The sequence below is a fragment of the Peromyscus maniculatus genome, chromosome 4 (genome assembly GCF_049852395.1).
Source record: "Peromyscus maniculatus bairdii isolate BWxNUB_F1_BW_parent chromosome 4, HU_Pman_BW_mat_3.1, whole genome shotgun sequence".
Lineage (NCBI taxonomy): Eukaryota > Metazoa > Chordata > Mammalia > Rodentia > Cricetidae > Peromyscus > Peromyscus maniculatus.
The window spans coordinates 89,123,135-89,133,516 of NC_134855.1; the positions used below are offsets into that span (position 1 = coordinate 89,123,135).

Below are 10,382 nucleotides of genomic sequence, written 5' to 3' on the forward strand. Positions count from 1 at the left end.
CTTATTAATAAAATCAAACCTGAGAGCCAGGTATTGGGGTGAAGCTGGAAGATCAGAGATGCAGAACAAGCCACAGCTACCTCACCTTGCCGGATCCTCAGCTGGTCTTGTTTCCTCAGACTGGTGGCTTCTGAGTTCTCATCCAGAATGGGTCTCAGCTGAATTGCTGATCAAAAGCCTGAATGCTTAACCAGGCCAAGTGCTTAACCAGCCAAATGCTTCTAGTTTCTGGTCCTCCCGCCTTATATACCTTTCTGCTTTCTACCACCACTCCCTGGGATTAAAGGCTTGCTTTCTGGGATTAAAGGCATGGTGAGTCACCATGCCTGTCTGTATCCTTGAACATATGGATTTCTGCCTCTGGAATGCTAGGATTAAAGGCGCGAGTGCCACCATTTTCTAGCCTCTGTATCTAGTGGCTGTCTGTTCTCTGAACTCAGATAAATTTATTAGGGTACACAATATTTTGGGGAACACAATACCACCACAGGCATCAAAGACACTCCATGTGGACTTTATTTTCTTCTTGGCAAAATAGCCATTTGGGCAAGAGGCTGCTGTTGTCTGAACTGCTGATAACATATTGTATAAACTTGACATACAGGATCCATAGGAAAATGACCACTGATTTTGAAAGTGGGGCAAAATGGTTCTTCAGATTCCTGTTTTGCAGAAGAGACTGCCAAATATTCTACAGGACACAGGGAGAAGCCACTAAAATACTGTAGGCCTATTGACTGAAGATGGATGCCCCAATGTTACGGAGGAACTTTGGATGACTGTCCCAGCAGGCAGCTGTCTTTGTCATTTCCAGAATTTTGGAAGTTGCTTATATTTCCTGTTTACTTGGGTAATATTGTATCCTTCTGGGGTCTTTGATGTAGTTGAAGACTAGAAGTTATAATTATGGTTTTCTTTAGTCATGATAAAAGATAAATTCGATATGAAACTTACACTCACAAATATAGGATAGATAGAATATTTTCTTTAATTTTGCCAAATACAAATAGACTAGATATTATAACTGTAATTCTTGCTTGATAACTTATCTATTACATGTAATTTTACTATGTTAAAGTTAAAACCTTCCTTTTTGATTAGACAAACAAGAAGTGCTGTGGGATGTCTTTATGTATGCTATGAATATGTGTTGCTCTGATTGGTTGGTAAATAAAGCCATTAGGCTTATGGCAAGTCAGGTTATAGCTAGGCAGGAAATTGAAGAAAGAAAGAGAGAAAGAAGAAAGGCAGAGGGGAGAGAGATGCCAGCACCACCAGGGGAATCAAGTTGTAAAATTATTGGTAAGTCATCCATGGCCAGCCATGTGGCAACTTATAGATTAATAGAAATGGGTCAAGTTAAAGAGCTAGTTAGCAAGAAGCCTGCCATAATCCATGGAATTCATAATTAATATTAAGCTTCTTAATGATTATTTTATAAGCGGCTGTGGGACCTTGGGGCTGGGCGAAACCAGAGAAACCTTCTTGCTACACTGAAGACTAGTACTCATCATACCAGAAGGAAAAAGCAGTGTAAACTTCCATAGGAGGGAAGCAATCAATAGTGCTATGCTATGAACTACAACAACCAGCACGGCATAATAATCTTAAGGGTACAATAATGGCACAGTTATCTGGGTAGTAACCAATACCTCTTTAATCAACTTATGGCCCACTCAACAAGAGAGAAATTACATCTGGTGCTGGAAACCTAGAACATTACCCAGGCTTTGTGAAGTCATGGATCTTTGGGGAGAACATGCAACCACTACTTTACTAAACCAGCATAATCGTTAATTGTTCTCTAAATATGTATCCTTATAAACACAGAGAAGTGTAGTTTTAACCTTCATCAAGAAATTTTCTCTTTGCAACAGATAGAGACCATTACAGAAAACAATTGGCCCAAAACAGTGCTGGGAAACCCATTCCCAGCTGATACATCATCAATATAACTCCTGTAACTAGCACTCAGGTATAATAGCAGCAGAAGAGACATGAAGAGCATAAGAGCAGAGGAACAGGAAGTTTTCTGAGATTGTGTCTCTGTACCATATTTGCATTTTTAATTTCAGAGAATCTGCACTCATTAAATATTACCAAAATGGCTGACAAACTGGACCTGAACAAGAACAATACAAACAGACATGCTAATATGGAAGGGGGAAAGCACATGAAGTGTCAACTCTAGACAAAGAACAGTTAAGGAATGCTGAGAACTGAAGAAACAGTCTTCTCCATGAAAGAGCATACTCATTGGTTATCCAATCAAAGATTGTCAGTCTAGAAAATAAGCATACAAGTAGTAACAAGTAGTCAATGAACTGAGCAGGTTGTATTTATATATTTAGAAGTGTGTGTGTGTGTGTGTGTATGTGTGTGTGTGTATGTGTGTGTGTGTGATAATAAATAAAGAAACAAGACCATCAGTTTGAAAGAAAACAAGAATGTTGGTACATCTGAAGGGCTGGAGGGAAATTAAGAAAGGAGAGAAAGGATGTAGTTGTAGTATGGCCTCAAAAATTCTAATTGAAATACTTTAAGGAATAAAATGTAGACTTTATTTAATTCTTCAGTCAAGAAAAACCAAATGGCAAAGAAAGTATATAATATGGGAAGAATGTAAGACGGACACTGGGAATTAATAAAAAGTAACTAAAAGCTTAAAACAGCACATATGATTAATTGGAAAAGTACAAAAGGAAATAGTGAAAAATATTTTGTAGGTTGAAGTCAGCTTTCTGATTGAGGCAATTGAACCTGCAGTAAAAAGCAAGCTTTCTTACTTACTCTTAGATAAGAGTATAATTGATAGAGAGTTAAATTAAAAGAAAGTACAATTAAAGAGTACAGTTGGATAAGAATACAGTTGATCCCCTGATATTAGCAGTTGACTATATTTCTGTCTGTAGGAATAATTCCATGGTCCACTCAGGATCTGAGATGAGTTCAGGGATTTGGTTGGACAGCAATCCACCTTCACAGCAATCTAGCACAGAGAACTCCATTACATCTCTTATCAAGCTCCATAAATGAAAACCAGAAGTCATCAGGACAATGATCATTGTGGTGGTATTTTATTTATGCTGAAATGAGGTGATATTTTATTTGTGCTTTAATAAATACAGTTTGCCTGGAGATCAGAGGAATAGGAACAGCCATTATAAATAAACAAAGAAGTTAGGCAATGGTAGCACATGCCTTTAATCCTATCACATGGCAGGCAAGAATCTGCCTGGATCTCTGTGTGTTCAAGGCCACACTGGAAACAGAACCAGGTGTGGTGGCACATGCCTTAAATTCCAACGCTAGTTAACCATGGAGTTCTGGAGGTCTGTACAGACAGAAAGAGACAGACCTAGGCAGGAAGAGGGAGTAAAGTAGCTGGACAGAGCAAATCAGATGGCAGAACAGCAAGGCATATAGGCGTGGGTAGACAAGAAGTAACTTGCATTTGGAAGCTGCAGAGTTTGTGAGGTAAGGTTAATTGTGACTTTCCCTATTTCCCTGAATCTCTCTCAGGTCTTTCACCCTTATATCTGACTCTGTGCTTTTTATTTAATAAGACCATTTAGAAATTCATCTACAGATCATGTTATAAAGGACTGGAGACTTCTGCCCTGCAGAAGGCACAATACTGGACAGATCAGAGAGGTACAACCCTCCCTGGAACATGGGGGCAGTAGCTCAATACTGTTAGCCATCTTTCTTTTTGTAATTTTTATTTATTTATTTGTGTGTATGTGTGTGTGTGTGTGTGTGTGTGTGTGTGTGTGTGTGTGTATTTTGTATACATGAATGTGTAAGTATAGGTGCCTGCGTAGTCCAAAGGTGTTAAGTCTCCTAGAATTGGAGTTACAGGTAATTGTGAGCCATACAATGTAAGTTCTGGACACTAAATTTGGGTTGCACTCTTTAATTGTTGAGCCATCTCCAGAACTGTGTTAAGAGTTGTTGCCTACCCAAGGGAGGCCTTTCCCCCTCTGAGGAGTGGATGGGGATGGGGTGGGATGGGGAGGAGGTGGGGGATGGGAGAAGAGAGGGAGGGGGAACTGAGGTTGGTATGCCAAATGAAAAATAAATAAATAGTTATTAAATATTATGATTACTATTAAGTGCTAATACCATTTTCTGTGTTGAACTTTTGTTAAATCTTTATTATAAATATCTCTTTAATGTTTTGGGTAGATAACTAAAACTGTCAAGAGTGGGTCTTTGGGAGGCCCTTCCCTTAGGCCAGGCAGCTTAAGCAGGGGATTATATCCTGAATAATTCCTTTACTGGTAAGCAGATAGAATGACTTCATGAGAGTTCTGGTACTTTACCAATTAAGATCCCAAGGAAGCTGGGCAGTGGTGGCACACGCCTTTAATCCCAGCACTCGGGAGGCAGAGGCAGGTGGATCTCTGTGAGTTCGAGGCCAACCTGTACTACAGAGTGAGTTCCAAGAAAGGTGCAAAGCTACACAGAAAAACCCTGTCTCAAAAAAACAAAAATAAATTTAATAAATAAATACTATTCCAGACTTAGGAACACTCTAGGCAAGACAAGACTCAGAGGTTCAGTCTGGTGGCTTAATGGGGGAGGTGGTTAGAGATTTGTGTCACATGCTTTGATAACTGATTTTATGATGGGATAATGAAGAATGAAATAGCAGCAGCAACTGTCATAGGAACTGCTAATTTGTCATTAACCTGCAGTTTCACTAGAAATAACCAAAATCATAATTTAAAAGATTAGTACCATCCTATAAACAGAAGGTTATTTTCTACCTAATGATCAATGAAATTTGTAAAATTGAAGTGACATAGATCTTTTAACTAGCAATATATACAACTTCCATGAATTGTAGAATGTTTATAGTCAAGAAAATTAGTTAGATCAGTGTGATTAGTTTAGTACCCTATAAATTAACATTCTAATAATGTAAAAATTCTAAAATACCTACTGAAATTCATATACTAGCATTGTAATCTCTTCATAGCATTTTTAATTTCTTTGTTTCTTAAAGTGTAAATTGCTGGATTCAGGAGAGGTGTGATGACTGCATAAAACACAGCAAGAAACTTGTCCACCCATGTTATGCTAACTGGCCACAGATAGATGAAGATACAGGGCCCAAAAAATAATACCACCACTGTGATATGAGCAGTGCAAGTAGAGAGAGCTTTGGATGCCCCATCCTTAGAATGATGGCAGACAGTAATCAGGATATGAGAATAGGAGATCAGCAACAGAATGAAGCATAGAGCAGCTAGTACTCCACTGTCAGCATTTATCAAAATTTCTAGAACATAGATATCCATGCAGGCTAACTTGAGGACCAATGGAATATCACAGAAAAAACTGTCTAATTCCCGGGATCCACAGAAGGGCAGATTTATAATTATAACCAGTTGGCTGATTGAATGCACAAAGCCAATGATCCATGATGTCATCACTAATCCAATGCACATATGTCTGTTCATGATGCTGGAGTAATGGAGTGGCTTACAAATGGCCACGTAACGGTCATAAGCCATTGACACAAGCAGTACCATCTCACCCCCTCCAAAGAAGTGTCCAAAGAAAATCTGACACATGCACCCTCCAAAGGAGATAGTCTTTTTTTCCTTGAGGAAGTCTGTGATCATCTTAGGTGTGGTGACTGAGGAAAGACAGAAGTCAATGAATGAGAGATTGGCCAACAGGAAGTACATAGGGGAATGAAGATGAAGGTCAATGATGATTATGAGTACAATAAATATGTTGCCCAAAATGGTGATTAAATAAAGTGAGGAAAATATCACTAAGAAGAAGGCCTGGAGCTCCCAAGAGTCACAAAGCCCAAGAATAATGAATTCAGACACCTCAGACTGGTTTACTTCCTCCATTTAGTTCAGTTCCAAATTAATCTAAAGGAAAATACACAGTATTAGATTCTGTGAATATCAAAGGATATGAATTAAAAGGACTTCTTAAATTCTTCTGATGGGTGTGATTTAACTTACTAATATTGGAAAAGATCTTGGCTTTTGAATATAACATTCCCTGTAGCATTCATATATATTGTGTCTTAGAAACTTTACTTTCATTTATTTACATGAATTAATTCTTGTATAAGGTTATAAGAAGAAATGTATGCTAATGAAAATGGCCATTGACAAAACAATGACATATTGTTCTGAAACACAAGTGAAATATAACTATGTAAAATGTAGAACTATTTTAGTAAATACAGTAATTAACATTTTCAAAATAGATTTTTGACATAGTTTTTAGAAGATGAAACACAGTGGAAAATAACCATACTTTGTAAGGATGTGATTAAAAACTATATATGAAATGAAAAGAAATACTTAAGAGAAAAGAAACAAAGTCAGGTGAGGCCAAAGGTAGGAATGAAGCTGAGCACATAAGTATATTAAAATGTACTTAACTTTTTTCTTTCTTGAATTTTATCATATCACATTTGTATAATCTTATCATTAAGTAAATAGTTATGAATGGCAATAGAAACATTAAAAAGAATGTGATCTGAATGAGAAACTATAATCAAATCAATACTACATACTTAAAATAAATGTGAATTTTTGAAAAAAATCTTTAGGAGCTACATGATAGGAAAATAAAGTTCTATATAAATTTAAAATATTAGAAGAATAGCTCTTTAGTGAATCTTAATAATTATATGATTAATGAATGCATGAATAAATAATTTAATAAAAAATGGAAGTAGTAATACTAGTTCCAATAACACTGTCAACATTGCTTCATAATAACAATAGTTAATTGCATATGAGAGTTGAAAACCCAGTAAAAAGTAAGACATTTAGCCATCTGTGATAAAGAAAAAGTTATGACTGTTGGAAAGAAACATTCGATGATAATGAATTTCAAAGATTATGGACTCTGTAAAAATTACTCAAATCCTAACGTATACCTAATTACAGTGAACCAGGAGGCCTAGTATTCAGAAAGAAAAAGATCTATTTTTAAAGTTTATTTGGGGATTGGAGAGAGGGCTCAATGGCTAAAAGCACTGGATGTTATTTCAGAACAGAGGACCTGGTTTCAATTCTCAGCACCCATATGACAGCTTATAATCATCTTTAACTCTAATTCCAAAGTATCCAATGCCCTCTTCTGGCCTACCAGGCACACATGAGCTGCACAGACATACATATAGGGAACATACCAAAGAACATAAAATAAAATTAAAAAAAAAAAGCTGAGCAGTGGTGACACACGCCTTTAATCTCAACATTTGTGAGGCCGAGGTGGGTGGATCTCTGTGAGTTTAAGGCCAACCTAGTCTACAGAGTGAGTTTCAGGAGAGCCAGGGCTGTTACACAGAGAAACCCTGTCTTGAAAAAATAAAACAAAACAAGACAGAACAGAAGAACAGCAACAACAAAAAAGTTCATTTGGCCAAATGTGATTTAAACAGGAAATACACTATTTGACATTAAGTTTTCATAAAAAACAAAATAGCCTCCGAGAAAATGAAATCTGGAAGTCAATAAGAAGTTAAATGAAAACAGATTGTGGTAAATAACATGGATAGGTGGGTGTCAAGTTATTTCTGAGTTAGAAGACACTAAGTGTCTGAAACTGGGACAATATGGCTATGTAGTCACAGAATAGGATGGCTCCCTCATTTCTAACATGTTTGCAGTGTTCCTGCTGACTTTCACATGCCTTGGACTGAAAGGCCATAACTTTTAAAAGAGGTGTATGTTCTCTATATTCACCAATGGAAGATATTTTGGGCTAGTGAGGGTAAAAGACATATACAAGTTTATGATATTCCTTATGAGCAAACTAGAGAATTTTTATCACAAATCATTTTGAATTAAATGCTTTAAACATATTTCAATCAAGTCAGAAAGTAGAAAATTTATTTCTTCTTGTTTTTCCTCTTCCTCTACATTTTCATACCTCCCAACTCTGCCCCTTCCACTTTCCTTCTCTTTCTTTCTTGCCATTTTGCTTCTCTTTCTTCTTCCTCTTTACTTTCTCTGCCTCCTTTTGATATATCCCAATTTCAATAGATTTGACAGACTTCATCAAATAACTCCCAATGACAATCTCTGTTTCCTTAAAATTGATGTTAGTTCATTATCTTCTATCAAAATTAGGAGATATCTTAGAATTTCATTTGTAAATTAAGAATGTGCTAAAACATTTTTAACCACAACTTCATAATAATGGTAAGATCTACATTCATTTCACAGCTGAAAAAAGTCAGCAGGTAAACTATAAAATAACACACACACGCACTCTCTCTTTCTCATATAATTAATTAATAATCAGTTGTTTCTCCTCCGGAAATTTATTATTTTAGTCACCTTTCAGTGTATGCAAGAAATACCTTACTCCATGAAAACTATGTATCCCAATGGTTCAGAATGGATTTTCTTCAACCAAGTTGCCCAGAGGATAGTCTTACCTAAGGCAAAATATTCTTCTTGATACTTATCTTCTTGATGCTTATGGAGAACACACATCTCAAGAAAGCTTGACAAAATCTTGATATTTCTGAAATATCTGTGGGAGTTCCAAATTCTGCCTATTAATATTTGTGATAAGATGGTATTAATAATTGTAGAATTACCTTAAATATCCTAGAGATGGGGATTAAGAAGAAGTAAACAACTGTATATAGATCACATTTTATCAGAGAAACAATACCTGATCAAATGTATTTCCATGGATAAGTCATGGTCCATAGTTGTAATAGAACTCCAAAATAGTAGCAAAGTGAGGCAAAACAACACATTTGCTACTGTGCCAAGGGTTCATGGAAAAGTTTAAGGTATATATTTAGTGCTGAGTAGCCTCTTGGGAAAGAAATTTTTTTCTATCTATATCATGTTCCTTTGAGACCTCGCAATTTCAGAATTGAGAGTACGAGCAGGCAATGCTCATTGGTAAAGTCTGTTGTTAAAGTCAAGGAGAGTAAAGTGGGGATATGATGCAAAGCTTTAGATGACAATGATTAAAATATTTCTTTCCTAATCATTTCTCAAAAGCTAATATATTAAAGGACTGAAGTGTTATTTCTCTGTAGATACTACATGATTTTTGTCAAAAGGAGTGGATGACTATCTTTTAATTGGTCATCAATGTTTTCCATCATGCTTATATGAAAACAGCCATAGAGAAGCAGAAAAACCTGTTCCCATCTCAAAAGTTTCTGTGCTGATATGAACAATGTACTGTGTATAATATATACAGCTTTAAAAATCTGTGTGAGCTGGATATATAGCTCAACAGTAAAGCAGTTGTTTAAATACCAGCTCCACAAAAATAATTGTAAAAAGAACAACTAAATTATTAATACTGTCCTAAATAACAAAGAATGATAATGATATGTAAGAGCAGCACATATTCTTATCACTGGGCCACCACTTGGGTCATGTCATTAAAAACAAACAAATAAAATAATATTTTTAAATGTTAAATATTTCTGAGTCTGGGTAACACTATGTATTATTTCTTAATTCTTGGTCATATTTATGAATCTTTATATATGATTATATAGCCTGTAGTACCTACAGAAAGCAAGACATAGGATGGAATTCAGGACTGGTACTATAAGTCTAGCCAGCTACCAATGGTCAGTAAGGTCCTGGACACTAGAGAAGAACCTACTACTAGCACTTTCCAAAACCAATGTAATTTCTAACTTCATTCTAAATACTCACCCTTGTATCCAGAGATAAGTGTAATTCCAACTCCTTATCAAATACACTTCTTTTGGTGGCAGATAAAGAGCAATTGGTCAAAATACAGAGAACAACACACCATGAGGTGCCCAAAATAATTACTACACCAAAGCCTCAAATAACATCAAGGAAGACTGAGCAGAAAGATTTTAAGAAAGAGAAGTCTAGGACTCCTGCTGTGAGTAGTGTCATCTGTATATAACAAGGGATCAGTAACCATTAAATCTCAACAATATGATCATCCAAAGAAGACATACATAAGGATACCAGTTAACATACTAGTGTGGACTAGAAAAGTCTCATAATCTCCACCCCTAGATGAACAGTTACTGGCAATGAATGGCTGCTGTAGGAAGGAGATTCAGTCTTATACAGGAACAGGCCCTGGAATAGGTTTTCAATCCAAATTGGTCATATATATATATGTGTGTGTGTGTGTGTGTGTGTGTGTGTGTGTGTGTGTGTGTGTGTGTATACCATATACATAAACAGGTATATTTATATGAAATATTAAGGGGACTCACCAGGTTGTATGTATGTGTGTGTACATATGTTGTGTGTATGTGTGTAACAAGAATAATGAAAGAAGAGGTCATAAATTTGAGAGTAAATAGGAGAAATCAAGAGGAGCTGGAGTAAAACATTATAAATATAGCACCAATAATGAAATCT

The 10,382-nt window shown here is 36.0% G+C and overlaps 1 protein-coding gene across 1 annotated transcript; it reads right to left on the bottom strand.

Moving 5' to 3' along the window:
- Nucleotides 1–4,961: 4,961 nt before the first annotated feature.
- Nucleotides 4,962–5,876, bottom strand: LOC102911188 (olfactory receptor 4K3-like). Its single transcript, XM_015991702.3, has one exon. The coding sequence runs from the start codon at nucleotides 5,871–5,873 to the stop codon at nucleotides 4,962–4,964; it is 912 nt and encodes a 303-aa protein (XP_015847188.3). The 5' UTR covers nucleotides 5,874–5,876.
- Between the last annotated feature and the right edge of the window lie 4,506 nt (nucleotides 5,877–10,382).

Excerpts from the sequence above, each read along its gene's own strand:
- LOC102911188 (XM_015991702.3), bottom strand. The coding sequence starts at position 5,873 with ATGGAGGAAGTAAACCAGTCTGAGGTGTCTGAATTCATTATTCTTGGG.